The sequence below is a fragment of the Curcuma longa genome, chromosome 4 (genome assembly GCF_044706935.1).
Source record: "Curcuma longa cultivar G26 ecotype Majalengka, Jawa Barat chromosome 4, ITB_CL_G26_1.1, whole genome shotgun sequence".
NCBI lineage: Eukaryota > Viridiplantae > Streptophyta > Magnoliopsida > Zingiberales > Zingiberaceae > Curcuma > Curcuma longa.
Genome location: NC_133864.1, coordinates 14272929 through 14291098, shown reverse-complemented (window position 1 = coordinate 14291098; position 18170 = coordinate 14272929). Strand labels below are relative to the sequence as shown.

Below are 18170 nucleotides of genomic sequence, written 5' to 3'. Positions count from 1 at the left end.
TTGCTAATTGCTTACATATCAAATTTATGCAAGATTATGATCTTTGAATAAGCGATGAAATTAAGCTTAATCAATCAAAGATTTTCGAAACAAGTTGGAAATAATGAAGAAAAGGTTCTAGGAAGCTTCCTTGTTCGAAGGGTCTTTTGGTCACGTCCAGACTAGCCAGGGCCAAGGGCTGATAGGATCCAAATTAAAGTTGGACTCAGCCTCACGACAGTGTGCTTAATTCCATCAGTCAAGATTAGACAAGATTATAGTATTTTATTTCTACCAATCAAATACTAATGGTTATATCAATAGTTAATTATTTAGTGTTAGATTCAGAGAATTTTATAATCATTGGGGGTTTTTTTTTCCAAAAAATCTCCATTAGCAGTCTATTTTAATATGCATAGATAATTCAACAAAATGAAAAATATCAAGCACATTACTGTCAAAAGAATGATCTATTTCCATTTCTTTGTTTGACCCTATTGTTTTGCTTCGGTTACAGGAAGGATTACAAAGCAACAAATGGGTTAAAACAACTACCATATCATATAAATTATTTTTCGCCCACCTCCAACTTTGTCTAGAGCATTGACCAACTGAGTTCCAGGCACAACTAGGAGAACCTTCGCTGTATAAAGACCATCTCTTTTAAAACAAACATTGGAAAGGTAGAGAAGAGCCGAGCCCAGTAAACTGTCTGAGGATGATCCCACATCTAATTCGACAAGTGCACGTACATTCAGTGAGCACTTGATGCATTCGGATAGGCACAACATGCTGCGATATCTGGCCAGCTTAGATTAGTCTCCAGCCAACTTTAGGATTCTCAGAGTGACAGTAAAATAATACAAACGTCTAAGGAATTACCATAAAGTAGTGAACCAAATTATTTGAAGATGTTCATCTGAAACTGAACGGTCCTCCACTTTAAACCTCCAACTCCAAGCTTGGAATGTGTTTGTAAACGAAGTAACTCCTCCACAGTTGGCATAACATGTCTTCATGATGCTGGAAGCGAGACAAGTAGGCTTCCTCCAACCAACAAGAACCTCACAAGACATAGAAACTGCTGCAGGAAAAAAGGAGAAGGGAAAAGAAAAAACAGACTTCCGTCCAGCCAGCATCTTACGTGTTTAAAGTTACATATCCAAATATGCAATAAACACACAACTAGTGGCATGCACTTCTCTTTCTTCCTCTTGATATTTTTGTTTATCTTCACATCATTTTTGGTCCCAAGTGAAGGAGATGAAGAGGTGAAAATTGTACAATACTCGATGGTAAGCACACTACTAGCTTCACCTATCTTCTTCTCTGAATGAGAATGGCTTTGATTCCATAAAGGGACCATTGTAAATATGCAGAGATGCCTAGATGCCTAACTGCCAGTCCACCGCCTTTTCCTGGCTGGTCGTTCTGACTTTATCTCTGAATCAGCACCAGCTTCATTATTGTGCAGCTGCACTTCGGTATCCAATTTTCTATTTGAACCATTCTCTTTGTCCCTTGGCATAGGAAGCTTGAAGCGTTCACTTCGTTTCTTGAGCTTAGCCACAGTATCAAGATGGCGATCCTGGTCATCAATTGTCTTATCCACAATTTGTCCAGCATCGCCCTTGACATCCAATTCACTAGTAATGTTGTTAACTTCATTTTTGGTCAATTCATCTGCTTGCACTCTATCCGCAATGTGGCCTTCAATGTTCTCTTTCGAAGTAGATAATGCCTGTGTGTTATTGATGGCCTCGTAGTCCCTTTCTTTGTGGCTGGTCCAGCGTTCCAATTTGGATCGTCCTCTTCTAGAACTTAGATTCTCATCATCTGAGGCAGGTTCATCATCCCTTTGTTTCCTTGAAGAGTTAATATGTGGGGAGTCTTCATGTGGTTCATTATTGCGATGTGGATCTGCTTTGGCAACAATTGTGGAAGAGATGTTGCTCTCATTCTTATTTGAATCTTTAGTATAGACCTGGCAAAGGCAAGTACTTAGTAAATATGCAACAACAAAAAAAAAAGTGCTAGGCAAGAGGCAGCTGGTTTGCTCAAATCCAACTAATTTGAACAAGATATCATGGATCAAGACAGGAAGTTTCCCAAAGTTGGAGCAATTCTATTTAGCTTTTACCGTGGATTTTTTAGTTGCTGGTTACATGATTACCAATTCATTTTGCCCCTACAGTTACTGTCTTTTCAAAATATCCCTAGAGTTTGAAATTGTCATTTTTTACCCCTTAATTTCAACCGATTGTTGAAATATACCTGCCTCGTAAAGTCCTAACTTGTCTATTTCTCCAAGTTCGCAACCTGATTTCCCTTATAAATTCAAGATTTTTAACATCCTCAGAATTACAAACTCACGTTAAGAATTATATTTATGTCAAAAGCTAAAAAAAAACTCTTGGTCTCTCATAATGCAACTGCAAGCTAATTTGAATACTATTATGTTCCAACATGATGTCAAATTCCAGGGTACAATTGTTTTACAAACAAGCTAGTGCCCCATAAATTCAATAGCTTTTTAAAGTGCCTATACTAAGTGCCCATAAATTCAATAGCTTTTTAAAGTCACGATCCTATACTAAGTGTTGAAGCCATCAACCTAGAAAAGTAAAATTTTGGCTGCAAACTGATTTGCAAATTAGCTTACTGTCATTTTTGTGTCAGCATAGTGTTGAGGTTTAAGGTCTAAATTTTTTACAAATTATTTTGTGCCCCCATAAATTTAAGATTTCTAACATTTTTTAAGTCACAACCCTGTGTTACCACTTTTGCCTAAGCTAGAAACTTGAAAAGGCTCACCATCTCTAAAACTCTGGCCGCAAGACAAATTCGACTTGCAACTATTTCTTCCATCTTGGTGCCAAATTCCAGGGCACAAGCTAATTTTTAAATCAGCTTGCAACTAAATTTTAAGAGATCATAAGCTTTTTTAGGTTTTTGGCTTCAATCCAAGTAGTAATATGAGTTTGAGACTCTAAAATCATAAAATTCTTAAATTTTTAGGGCTCGAGGTGATTTGTAAAATAGTTTGAGCCTTGTAACTTACCATCGTGTTACACAAAATAGCTGCAAACTTATTAGTAAATCAGCTCCTATTAAAAGAAAAATGGAGCCCCACACAACGTACAAAATAAACTTTGTCGCCAAATAGAGACGTTTCTTTCCTCACTGCAATTTGAGACCCAATAAAATTTTCTAGGTTTGTGATTCAATATGTTTAAAATTTTAAATATATAGAGTGCAAACTTATATATTAGCTTACAGCATAGAGACAACAGATGGGTAAGGATTTAATGAGGCAGGGGACCATTTCATCAATAGATTGAAACTATAGAAGTAAACTGCAATTTATAAGCTCTAAAGGCATATCAAAACATCAGCAAACTATGGGAGCAAAATGAAATTTTCTTACAAATCATAAACTATACATCCTTTTCAGCAAAAAAAAGTAGACAGATAAAGAGGAGGAACCGCTACTCTAGATTGCAAACTGTGCATCCTATATTTTGGAGATTAAGATTAACTTGCATCATTCATTATTTCATTAGTGCCTTATTAAAACTGAATATCCAGTTCTTGCTCTATCAAGAAAGAATCCAAATGCAATTACATAACAATTGAGGGAGAAATGATCAGGTTGATAGTACTTTTGGTCATAGTTCGCTAAATAATCTTAATGCTCTTTTGGTCAGTAAATCAAATTATCCCACCAAAAATAAATAGTCCTTCGACTCAAAGCATTTCTTGCTGCACTATACAAGCTTAATATCTGAGACAAATCTCAACCTGCACAGGCTGCTTACAATAAACTATTGATGTTGGTTTTTTTGCCTTTTATTGATAGATATGATGGTTCTGAGTTTTTGTAGTTTCAGTGGCTTAACTTACTTCTGTGGTAATATAAGTTGGGAGTGAGTTTTCTGACTTATATGCAATTCTATATCATTGGCTAAAAGTATTATACAGATAAAACATACCTTCTCATTTGGGGGAGAATCATCATGTTTTCTCTTCTCGCTTGGGGGGTAGTCATCATGTTTTCTCTTCTCATTTGAGGGGTAGTCATCATGTTTTCTCTTCCCAAGCACCTGGTTATTCTGACGCTTACTCTCCACATCTCTGGCTTTACTTGTATTTTCTCTTTGTCTTTCCCTGTGCGTCTGTTGGCCCTCAGCAGTATGGTGGCGGTCACCATACTGGTGCAGCCTTTCATGTCTGGAGCTTCTTTCATCAGCATTTGAATGCTTTTCATTTGTATATGCATCACCACGTCCTCTGTTCTGAGATATGCCATCTTCCCTACGATCTCTCCTGGACAACTCATTGTGCCGCCTCCTTTCCTTCTCTTGATAATCCTTATCATAACTAATAGATCTTGAGTCATCCCTATTCCTACCATTACCACCCAATTGTTTATTCTCAGCAACTCGCCCACTACTTACAGTTCCCTGTACTTCTTCGCTCTCCCTCTGTGTTGATGCAATTTCATGAGGTTTAAGTCGTTGTCTATCCTCTCTCTCCCTATTTTGACGCCAGCTATCATCTTTTTTACGCTTAGAAGATGAGTGATCTTCAGTCTTATCCCTCATTCTAGTTTCAGACTCTCTCCTATTGTCATGTAGGTCATTCCTTTCTCGTTTCCTTCTTCCAGAATCTTCCTTAGCTCTATGACCTTGGAAACCATCTAATCTGTCAGCTTTTCCTCTCAAATATTCTTCATCTCTTTTTTTCTTCATGAGAGGATCATCCTTGTTCTCATGACGACTCATCAACAGATCATCCCTCTCCCTATGCCTCAAGCTTTCATCTCTACTATGGTTTCTCCATTCACCATCAACATGCTTTCTAGAATGATCTTCATCTCTCCGGTTTCTGTCACTTACCTTTAGCTTACTCTTATGCCTTGGCAACATCTCATCATTGTTTGCCCTCACTAAATCATCTTTGATTTGTCTACCATGCATATTATCCTCTCTTCTTTGCCAAGAACTGGTAGAAGATTCTGATTCCTTTCTCTTCTCATAGCTTCTACCTCGAAGATGAATTTGATGAGAATTAGATGTATCTTCCTTTTCTATAGAAATATCATGATTTTTCTCTCTATTTTGTCTATTGTCTGCGTGAGATTCATCTCTCCGCCGGAATTTAGATTCATCTTCCTTCTGGAGCCTTTTGGAGCAACCTGTCTGACTTGAATGTCCTTCGTGTAAGACTTCACCATTTGTCTGTCTTTGATTATTCTTACTGTCCCCAGATTTTTCTCTACTATTATCACTATTCTGCAACCCATCATCGTAACCTGTGTCATACACCCTCAGAGGCTCAACTTGAGAGCTAAGTTTTTGGGTATTGCTTGGGAGAACCAAATTATCATCAGCGCCGGTCTCACTAGAAACATGTAAACTTGATGTCATCTCCTCCACTTCCATGCTATCAACCACAGTAAGTCCATCATGCTTGCTAGATTTTTCTTCAACACTGCCTTCATCATGCTTGCTAGATTTTTCTTCAACGCTGCTTTCATCCTGCTTGCTAGATTTTTCTTCAACACTGAGCTCTCTTGCAGTATCAATAACAAGTGAGTTTTTAGAACAATGCTTAACCTCAGAGCTATCGAGTAAAGTTTTCTTTTGCTGATCACTATGTCTGTTTGAGTGGGCACTTCGACTAGACATCTTATCAGTTGATTGTTCACGACCATTGAGGTGTTTTCCAGACGAGGATTCTGTATACAACCTAAAGTAAGCAAACTGTTGTTAGCTGTGTCCATGGGATATAAAGAACAATCAGTCCCATACCAAAAAACAATTTATCTAGTTTTATGTTCCCATGCCTAAATGATTGCAGAATGCTGAATAAAAAGTAGATCATCTTTGGTGCAAGCTTTAAAAAAATCAATAACTTGCCAACATGATATTTACTTTAGCCATGAAGGACTAAGCATAGACAGAATTTTTTTCTTCCTATCAATTTCAGTGCTCTCACTTAGTGAGCAGAAAACATGGGACATTTTGCTAAATATTATTGCATTCGCAAATGCAATAATCAATATCTCATAGTCATATGTTGGCTTGCTACTTGCAATATTCCTGCCAAATGAGGAAAGACGTGTAATATTGATACAAACATGAATGTGCAGCAACTATAGCTAGGACAATGCTAACTCAATCCTGAATCTTAAACTGACAGTATAAACAATACATCAAGCATGATCTACCGAGATGAAACCTATAATTCTATTGGTTTGCTACCTCCAAGCTAACTAGTTTAAATTCATGTATACAAATAATCCACTTTATATTTTTGAAGTAGATCAAACACCTTCCTACCCTATTGCTGCACCCTCTTTCACTCTGTTTACTGCTTTGTCTGCATGAAGCATACTGGAGTAGTTTCTACAATTAGCTTTTGAAGAGAAGACTCACCAATCTATTAGTGATTACATGAAAAATCCTTGTTTTCTTCTGAAAGGAAAAGAACATTTGATTTTTTTATGCTCACAGTACGTACTACTGCGTGAATAATCAGTCGTTTCACAAAATAATGTCTCAAGTCTAAACTATAATGAGTGAGTTATGAACACTAAATCAGAAAGAAGATCAACTAACAACTGTTTCTACTAGCATTCTCAGCATAAAGAAGACATATTGACAAATGGAAAATATATGTACACACACCCTATTTCCCTGTCATTTAACCAAAAGTATTGTCTTGGCTTAATAATGTCGGTTAAAGTTTTTTTTACACATACTATCAAATAAAATGATTTGCTAATGTTCCAAGGTATGAGTATTGATCGAGCATTTAGATGCTAAAGGAGGGTCAATGCCAGATACATACCAACACTGTGAATTTGATCAATGGAAATGTAAAATAGGAAAGCTTAGCATAATAATAACACCACAAAAGATAGATAAGGTGACAGATTTTTTTTCTATTTATCAAATCAAACTAGTGATAAAGCACAGGGGAAATCAAATTAGTGTTACAAGATACAACTAAGAATAATAAGTTGAAAACAAAAGTATTACTTAAATTATGAAGACATCAAAATTAAGAATTTGAAAGCAGATGTTAAATAATTTAGCCGTGAGTCCCTTATGTTTCATTGTTTCCTACTGATGATCGTGGATAGATGTGTGAAAAAATCGAACTTCACTGAATTGACTGCAGTGAACATAATCAGATCTGCAAGAATAATGATAACATACCTTTCTTCTGAATGCATCTCTAATGCTCGATCATGAAAGGGAGGGCTTCTTGTTTTAGAATTATGATGGTGATCTCCAGCTGATTCATCTTTTTCGTTTGCAAGAAGGGTTCTCCTGGTCATTTCCTTGTGGTTACTGGAAGCATGAGAAAAGTGTTCCGTATATCCTGATCCAGTGCTTCCTCTATCCTTCTTAGCCTCAATAAAACTTATATCATCTCTTTCGACACTCTTCTCCTTGTTCTCTGGGCCACAGTTGTACATTCTTGGATCATCAAACAAGTCCTGTGGCACAATCTATTGACGAGGCTTTTTTAGTATGTGGGTTATTTGGATGTAGAAATCATAAATAACCTTTGTAATTGTCAATGATGAGGTGTAGATATAAAAAATGAATCTAGCATTAAACTGCAAAATGTAAATCATGAAACTACCTCGATAATGGCATCCAAATCACGTGGTCTAGGTGGTCTAGTATCTATAGAAGGAAGTCGCTCATTATGCCCACCACCCTCAACTTGTATTGCTCTCCCAGTTGGCTAAAAAAATCAAAAAGTAATAATGCAACAAAGCAAATATTAATAACAATGAGAATATTAATGGAATATTTAAAGAAAATAAATGACATTGGTTCCCTAACTTATTTGGAAACTCATAAGTGGGGAGAAGAAAGTAAAAAAGTAGGGGTGGAGCATGGGAATATGATGAAAGGGAAAGAAGAGTAGAATTCCTGGAATAGAAAAAATTGAACAAACATGAAAAGAAGAGCAGTAGTGGGATAAGGTTTCAGCAAAAAAAAAACTTAATTATTCCACTTCATTCCCTTCCATATATCCCCCAATCCAAACAAGCCCGAAATACAAAGGTTGAGTGATAGTGCAACATACTAATGGTGCCCGCATAACTGACTGCCCTCTTCCTTGACCAGTAAAATTTGATTCTCCATCTGATTTTCCATGTCCATTATCAGCAGCAATATCATGACCTGCTGCCGCAGCCAACTCAGGTGGTAAATCTGGATCGTATTCCTGAGAGAAAAATTGATAAACTATCAATAATTAAGCTTAAGTATGACGTGAGCAAATTTATGTATGGTCTAGTTTTTGTATATACCTGCTCTGATCGCCCACTCTCATATACACGAATCTTACTTTGCATGGTTGATTCCAAACGAAGTTGATCCTGAAACAAAAGAATTAGGAACATAGTGTACAGCAACAAGTACCAAGTTTTAAGGAATAAGAGGATTTTAAACTTGCCAGCCTCTTGCAATAATCCTTCCACTTGTCTTCATCCAATCCAAAATTAAAGAAGTCGGACACATCAACCCCAGGGTATCTCCATGGTTTTTCCTCAAAACTCTCAATGTCAACATCAAAAATTGTCCTGAAAATAGAGCATTTGGAAGCATTTAAAACACAAGGGAGGCAGGTGGCACGGTCCATGGCTCACAATAGACAGAAAAGGAAGATTATCAACATAAATGTATAAAAATTTACTTTAGAAACAAGCTGTTACATGTTAATCACAATCAGAATAGCATAGCAAGTTAGGAAACATATGGGACAATATACACAAGATCTGACATAGAAGCAAGTACAGTGAGATCATAGAACTGTATCTCCAGGTGGTATTTCTGCTTAAGTTTGAAAGCATTTAGGAGATTAAGATATAATTCCATTAATATTTCTTCAAAGTTTAAATAAGTGAAATAGAGAACAAATTTAGTACCAATTTATAAGAATAGATATGAGATGCGATTGTTAGAGAACTAAGTTAAAGAGACAGAATGAAGCCTGCTCAAGAATACTGAGAGAAGAATAAAGGATGAAGCAAATATTTCTGAAAACTCAATTTAGTTTAGTGCTGAAAACAAAAAATAGATGTCATTTATTTAATAAGAAAAAAGATGGAAAATTATAGAAAAAGCATAATTTACATTTAAGTTGTATTGGCTTAGGGAAAAAAGTAAAAATTATTTTGGTGGGAAAAATAGTAGCTAGTGAAAATATAGATGTGATAAAGTGCATGTATCTTGATGATAAAACATGGCAATTGAAAGTGAGATTGCCCATATCTTTTTACAAGAGTACTAAACGGACTAACCAATCATATACTAGAGAGGTCCAATTAGTGTATGTTATTTGTAAACGACATTATGCTAATTAAATACGAGTACAATAAACCATTAAATTGTGAAAAAAAAAATAGAAACTCAATGTTTCGAGTAAATTAAAACTAAAACTAGGTATTTGAGAAGCAATGTCGGTGTAAAGAGAAGAAATGATAAAATAGTTAAGATGGATACATATGAATCTCCGTTTAGATACATTTGATGTATGAAGGTATAACATAAAGAGTGGAAAGTTAACATGGAGAGCACGTTTCAAAATGTTGTGTGATTGTCATGAAGCTCAAACTATTAAAAAATTATGATGCTAAAAAAATTATAAAATTGAGATACCATTCATCATACTTGATGAATCAATCAAGTGTTGGGTATTTTAGAAATCATCACAGTAAAAATAATAATAATAATTGGATAAAGAAAGAATGCTAAGATGGATATGACTTACTAGAAAATATTAAAAAATCTAGTGCTACCACTATAAGGGACCAATAGTGTGATTCTAATAGATGATAAAATGAGAGAGGCCAGATCACACTACATGGACATGTTCAAAGATTACCAACAAATCCTATAATTGGACACTTAAAAACCTGAGTTAAAAAGTGAAAGGAGTAAGGAGAGCAAAGGAGATTCAAATTAATTTAATCAAAAGTGATTTAATATTTGAATAACACTAGTGACATAATCTGGTCCAATGGAAGAATAAGATCCACATAACCAACAATAATTTATTGGGAATAGCATGACTTGATGAGAAGATGGCATAGTGACATTGAAATAATGATAGATGTTTTCCACAAACACCTATATGGACAGAAACCAGTGAATATTTTTTAAGCATTTTATCTTTCACTTTTTACTAACTCCACGTCATTTCCGATGCCATAAATGATATGACATCAACATTGATTTTCATGTGTCTTTCATCTCTAGTTTTGAAGCTTGAATATCATATGAGGCTAAATTCATTTTTTTTTATTCAGACCATAATTGTAGGATTAGTTGTCGAAGACAATTGAAGCAATTACTGAGCTCACAAATGAAATAAAACATAGCTTTGATATTGAAACAAATGGTGGTAGGTGTAACCTTTATTCCTTGTTTCAATGAAATAACTAGGAAAAAATATGATAGGGAAAAAATTATAGGAAAAGGATTTCAAAATGTTTTTCATCCTATTGGAGCCTTAGAGGGAAGAAAAGAGGTTGAAAGAATTAAATTTCAAAACTTTAATTGTTAAAAGCACAAATAAATCTTTTATCAAAAATAAATATGAAAAGAAAATTAACTTTAAATGTTTTAAGCTTGGATCTGAGTTTCATTCCATTCAAAAATCACACAAAGCATTATAAAGGGAATTTCCTGAATCTTTTTCTTCCCTTTTTTACTCTAAGGGAAATGGAGGAAAAGTGCCACATTTTCCATCACTTTATTTCCTCAGGAAACACCCCTTCACGCTTTAGTATTTGATGGGGAAATTTTTCCCATTTTTCCATTGACATCTTAAACAAAAGGAAAATTGTTTGTAAAAATATGCTTGAGACGAATTTTATAAATAAAATATGTGCACATGAATAGGAAAAAAAAGTGAAAAGGTTTCCCTATTATGGAGAATTCAGAGGTCTTGTGTAAAAATTCATTTGAAAAGGCAGAAGCAAACTTCTTGTTTTCCTTTTCCTATTTCATTTTAGAGCCCTCTTTTTCTTTGTAAATGAAAAACTAAAAACAATCCCACAAACCAAACACGATTATATAATTACACAGCATTCTACTGAATATTAAAATTATTTGAATGTAAATTTTAGTACCAATGAACAGAAAAAAGACATGCATGCTAGGATCGGACCACATTGAATCTATTGTATGTAGTCTTATCTTGCATTCTGCAAGAGACTATTTCTCCAACTCGAACCCGTGACCTCAAGGTCACATGACAACAACTTTACCGTTATGCTAAGGCTCTCTCCTTCAGAGTGAACAAAAAGGAACTCAATGAAAAATGAGAGAATATCTGATAGTGAGAATTCATTAACTAGGCTCAATAGAAGTCTTCACTGTTTGATTCTATCAAGGATTGAAAAAAAATTGAATGCTTCCATCACAACAGCAAACAATATAAATTTTGGTAAAGAAAAATTATAATTATTGCACAGTATATCTGACAATCTTACTTATGTGAAGGGAGGGTGAAATCCAGTCCAATGCCAAAGGCACGGGCTGAATTATTAGCCCAAGCAGGAAACCCAAAGTTCGTATTGTAGCTTTTAGGAGCACCAGGAAAGCTCCTACCAGAGACAGCTCTCCAATCACCTCTTCCTTGACTGGGAATAGGAGCTGGGCCAAGAGGACGAGCAGAACCTGGAACACCTGGGATGCCACTTGCAGGATCGCCAGGCAAAGGTGTTGCACCAGGTCTTACATACTGAGTAAGAAAGAATTTTAATTTAGATAAATAATACACCACAATATTTACAGCATATTCTTGATAAATTGAAGGAATGATCATTCTTTAAATAAGATATTAGTTCATAGACATTAAATTCACTGTACACAACAAAGGGAATTTGTTTGGCAAGGAAAATTTTGTGCAAAAATGTTAATTATTAGTTTTAGAAATTTAATCAAATTCTACACTGACGTGCATAATTTCCCTTTCTATTTACAAAGATCTTGCTATTATTCTTCTTGTCTACTTCTTGCAAACAGAATAAAGGGTTTAAAATTTATGGATCCTAAAAAGGGTTTCAAATTTATGGATCCTAAAATATGATTTTGATAGTCTTCTTTCTCTGTCCCATTTCTAGTTTTTTTTTCCAGCGAATCATTACTATATAAATAGTAAGAATAGTCGAATAGACAAAAACAAGTGAACATCAAGAATTCTGAATTCAAGATATAAAATAGTCAAGATTTGTGCCAAAAGGCATATCTATTCAGATTCAGTAAAAAGGCTTTTCCTGTCACTAATTCCCAAAAGTCTAGGCTGTCCTATTGAATTAATATTAGATTAGCAATATGCATAATTGCAACCAAAATAACTGAGAATTTTGGAACTTTTGAGTGGTTTGTTATCTTTCATTTGACACATTACTGTTATTAAGCATTCTTTAGTTGTTAAATAGCATAAAGTAAGAGACACAAACTCAATCTGAGTTGCCAAAATATGTTAGTCATGTATTCTCAAGCTTATGCAACATATAGACAGTAAGGAATGCTAGTGTGCGTACCACTGCCAAAAACTAGCAATCAGCACTCATAAACTTATTTTACATCCGAATTACAAGAACTAATGTGGTAGGAACAACCTTGAACATTGAATGATGCTGCGTATGAAAACCATGATTGCTGTACCCTATCCTTGACCCTGGTGCAGCTCCAGCGGTGCCTGTTACTTTAGCTACATCCGACGTGTCTTTTCTCTCCCCGTCACCTGCCGGCTGCATAGCCTCTTCAGTCCAATCTTGCTCCTCCATGGTGGGGAGGCGATGATGCTGGTCCTCATCGGTGACAATAACCAGATCCTCTTCTCCATCATCATCATCATCATCATCTATCCCAATTAGATTATGCCTCTCAGCCGCAAGAGGACCATGATTGCTATCGTTCAGCACAATCTTGAGATCGTCTTCGCTGTCACTGTCCCAATCCTCGCTTTGTGATTGCTTCCTCTCCTCGTTGTTGATGCCAGCAAAAAGTCCAGAAGAAGCTGGGCCAGCTGAGAGTCCAGGGATGTGCGGGGCTTGATCAAGATTTTCCGAATTCTTCTCTATTCCTCCTCCGAACGATGAAAGCCCGTCTTCCGGTGCACTAATCTTCCTATCAACGCCAATTCCATCATTCCCTTCTTGAAATTCCGAAACCCTAGCTTCTTCTTCGTCTTCGTCTTCATCGAAAACCCTAGGCTCTCCCTCTATGGACGCACTGGGGGCCTCGACGTCTGCCTGTCGTGTTGTGATACGGTTCCATCCTCGTCTTCGTCGTTCCAATTCTCTGTCGAATCTACGACCGGGGCTGCGCGGCCAAGCATCCAATCCTCCTCCGAAACGTCTTCCGCAGCTGCCGTGGCCGGCGGTATAGCGCGTTTGGATGACGAGGGGGATTCTGCGCAGGGATCAGCGCGAGACGCGACAAACAAGCGGCTGTCCGGATCGCCTCCATCGGAATCGTTTTTCTCCGCGTGGAGGAGAGGCTCGAGACGGCCGCCAGGGGAGGAGACGGGGGGCAGTGGCGCTGGGACGGACTCGGCGACGGAATGGAGGACGTCTGTGTAGAGCTCGCCGAACTCGTTGTCGTCGTCCATATCGAAACGGCTTCTTTCTCTCAGGGTTCCGATCGGAAATAGCGAACCCCAAGAGCACGGTGGCGTTATAAATAAGGGGATCAAAAATTCGATTAAATCGAATAAATCGAATAAATCAAATTAAAATTTTAATTTGGTTCAGTTATTTCGGAAGTTCGATTATTTTTTTTAAAAAAATTGATTAATTCAATTAATTCGGTTCGATTTCAATTTTAAATTTTTTTATTAGATTAAATCAAATAAACTGAATTAATTAAATTTAAAAAATAATTTATAGATTTTAAATAAATAAATGTATAAATCTCTAATTTATTAGTAAAATTTTTATAATATTTATTAAAAAATCGGTTAATTCGGTTAATTCGGTTGAAAATCGAATTAACCGATAAAATATCGGTTCGATTTATTCGGTTTTTATTGAAAATTTCGGTCGATTCGGTTGGTTCGAAAAAAATCGATTTATTCGGTTTTCGATTAATTCGGTTCAGTTTGATTCAATTTTAATCGAATACTCACCCTAGTTATAAATACCGAGGGGATCTTCCTTCTTCCCTGTTGGATCGCAAGCAATGCCTTCACTTCCCTCGAACGGTGCCCAATATACGACACCCATTTGTGCACACTTAGACAATGAAAAATTATATCATTACCCTTACATACTCACATTCTAACCAGCTTAAACATTGGTTTTACTCTGTGGGTAAAAACTTTAAAAAAACGCTCCTCGTCCAAAATGGATCCTTTTTCATTTATTATCAAAAATATATATCCACCTATTTTTTTAATTAAATATATAAATCAGTCAGTCTCATGGACTGAATTCCTGCGGATAGCCGATCCAATCCCATAGAAATTTCCGAATTCTTCTCTATTCCTCCTCCGAACGATGAAAGCCCGTCTTCCGGTGCACTAATCTTCCTATCAACGCCAATTCCATCATTCCCTTCTTGAAATTCCGAAACCCTAGCTTCTTCTTCGTCTTCGTCTTCATCGAAAACCCTAGGCTCTCCCTCTATGGACGCACTGGGGGCCTCGACGTCTGCATGTCGTGGTGATACGGTTCCATCCTCGTCTTCGTCGTTCCAATTCTCTGTCGAATCTACGACCGGGGCTGCGCGGCCAAGCATCCAATCCTCCTCCGAAACGTCTTCCGCAGCTGCCGTGGCCGGCGGTAGCGCGTTTGGATGACGAGGGGGATTCTGCGCAGGGATCAGCGCGAGACGCGACAAACAAGCGGCTGTCCGGATCGCCTCCATCGGAATCGTTTTTCTCCGCGTGGAGGAGAGGCTCGAGACGGCCGCCAGGGGAGGAGACGGGGGGCAGTGGCGCTGGGACGGACTCGGCGACGGAATGGAGGACGTCTGTGTAGAGCTCGCCGAACTCGTCGTCGTCGTCCATATCGAAACGGCTTCTTTCTCTCTGGGTTCCGAATCAAAAATTCGATTAAATCGAATAAACCGAATAAATCAAATCAAATTTTTAATTTGGTTCAGTTATTTCGGAAGTTCGATTATTTTTTTTTTTAAAAAAAATCGATTAATTCAATTAATTCGGTTCGATTTCAATTTTAAATTTTCTTATTAGGTTAAATCGAATAAACTGAATTAATTAAATTTAAAAAATAATTTATAGATTTTAAATAAATAAATGTATAAATCTCTAATTTATTAGTAAAATTTTTATAATATTTATTAAAAAATCGGTTAATTCGGTTGAAAATCGAATTAACCGATAAAATATCGGTTCGATTTATTCGGTTTTTATTGAAAATTTCGGTCGATTCGGTTGGTTCGAAAAAAATCGATTTATTCGGTTTTCGATTAATTCGGTTCAGTTTGATTCAATTTTAATCGAATACTCACCCTAGTTATAAATACCGAGGGGATCTTCCTTCTTCCCTGTTGGATCGCAAGCAATGCCTTCACTTCCCTCGAACGGTGCCCAATATACGACACCCCATTTGTGCACACTTAGACAATGAAAAATTATATCATTACCCTTACATACTCACATTCTAACCAGCTTAAACATTGGTTCTACTCTGTGGGTAAAAACTTTAAAAAAACGCTCCTCGTCCAAAATGGATCCTTTTTCATTTATTATAAAAAATATATATCCACCTATTTTTTTAATTAAATATATAAATCAGTCAGTCTCATGGACTGAATTCCTACGGATAGCCGATCCAATCCCATAGAAATTTCCCACCGACCACCAGGGTAAATCGGGAAACGCAACGGCCAATCCAGACAGCATCTACGGCGGCCAATCTAGATGCCCAACATCCTTTGATTGGGGATCAAACCACGGGTTCCTAGGTTATAACCCAGATATCCTACCATTGCACCATTGCTCCGGGGACTTTATTTAAACTTTGTTGTAGAGGTTATTAGTCATAGCAATTATAACTTTTAAAAAATAATTTAAATATAGTTATGGTAATTGTTCATCTATCTTGCAATTGTCCAAGAACTTCTATCCTTCCCTCCCTTACTAATCACTTAATCGTTAACCTCTAGAATAAGTTTAGATGTAAAATGATACATTCTCCAATTCAGCCCTAGCCCAACTTGCGCACTTAGAAACAGAACTAATTTCTAGAATATTCATCTATATTATAATTAGAATTTTAATCCTCTTAATGGTTCATTTGAGTACTTTATCATTATCATTGTAACATATTAGTGAAGACAATTATATTATTATATTTGTTTTACGGATGTGATCCTCAAATTTTATTAATCCATATTTTTATATAATATAATTAATTAAACTGGATTTTGATAAAATATGCATAATATTTTATTTTAGCATTATTTATGTTACATTTCTTTTTTTGTAGGTAATTTTTTTAATATTAGCAAAATAATATTCACTCAATCATATTTGACAAAATATTATGTGTGAATAAATATTTAGTTCTATACACGTGTATTTACATTTTTTTATAAGTACCCTTTACATTCATAGGTGATGAATTATACATGTCATAGTAGGTATCTTATCCTCATTAAAATTTGGATACCTCGGTGTTATTGTTTTGAAACTCTAAATACTATCCTGTATATAATAATCTCTTATTGTATGCGAAATCAATTTTTGACCTTTCCTCATAGTGAAACCATGATCGAGGACTTAAAGAATAGATGATCTCTGTCTCCTCTATCCGAACATAAAATGAATAATTATTATCGTCTACAAATAACAAACGATCTTTAGTGGTCAATTGACTACAAGCTAACAGTCAAATTATGAATGTAGACATGCGACTTTCACATAGTGTTAATCCATGAATTATTTGTCCTTATCCTTTTAAAGCATTCATAAGTCCTATCGAATCTTTTTCTTTACTTAAGTGAATCAAATTGCAAAAATGCTGAATGTTATTGTGGTTGATCCCTCTATTTTTGGTATCTCCTCTCTTATGTGTAAAAGTTTTTTAATTAATGGTGAGATGATACATCTCACCTGTCGAATCCATAGGTATATATGTCTGAGATATATGTATAATGAATTCACTTAATTCTTAATGAATATTATTTGTTCTAAATATGTCATAAGACCTTACATAATAGAGCTTTGTTCCATGCTTTTATGTCTCAAAGTTCATAATTTTCTTCCTTCTTCGATATGCAAATGTCAATCTAAGATATTAAAGAGTATTTAACTATCCATTCAAATCTTCTTCACAATACATAAATTATATTAATGATAAGGTGCGATAGTAAAAGAATAGAGAATAAAAAATATTTAATTTCTTATAAGACTAATGTTATCAATTGTAGTTTGTTACGTAAAAAATGTATGTCATGATCATGAATTGATTTTATCAACGACATGCATATACAAGCATGTTGTAATTTGAAATATTGAAATTCACTTATACTAATGAGATAGTCAAATATTTAAATTGTAAGGTGCCTATTTAAAAATTTGAGAATTACACTAAAATATTCCTAACTCGCTCATCCACTCCGATTAAGTATATTTTAAATTTCAACCGATTTGCATACAAATCTGTTGTACTGCCAAACTACTTTAAATTGTTCACTACGATACTTGTAGACGATGTATCTCCTTTAGCAAATAAAAATATTTCATCAACATATATGCTATGTATAATTTGTAGCATAATATATTTTAGATGAAAATGAATGACTAAAAATCTAATAAAGTCTTAGGGGTGATAAATTTTAAATTATCTTTCTAAAAAAATGATAAATTAATTTTAGTCAATCTCATGAACTCAATTTTGAGAGGTGATCGGCCCGATTCGGAAGTTTTCCATCGACCATCAGGGTAAATTGGAAAGTGCATACGGTCCAATCCAGATGCGTCCAGTCCAAATATCCAACATTCTTTGATTGCTTTCCTCATTTAGAAGAAAATTATTATAAATACATAGTTGGAGATCAAACATACCCGGATGTCCTACCACGCTATCCATTAAAACTTAATAAATTACGTTACTTATTTTTGCTGTAGTATTTTTTTATTATAAAATAATTATTAATTATCCATTTTAAATCATTTTT

At 35.5% G+C, this 18170-nt stretch overlaps 1 protein-coding gene across 1 annotated transcript; it reads right to left on the bottom strand.

The window, feature by feature from the left end:
- Positions 1-1089: 1089 nt before the first annotated feature.
- Positions 1090-13654, bottom strand: LOC141827910 (uncharacterized). Its single transcript, XM_074715251.1, is given in 10 exon segments — positions 1090-1963; positions 3972-5730; positions 7206-7501; positions 7639-7743; positions 8092-8232; positions 8318-8386; positions 8464-8590; positions 11507-11757; positions 12641-13285; positions 13288-13654. Coding segments are annotated over 10 exon segments (4332 nt in total). The 5' UTR covers positions 13636-13654; the 3' UTR covers positions 1090-1372.
- Between the last annotated feature and the right edge of the window lie 4516 nt (positions 13655-18170).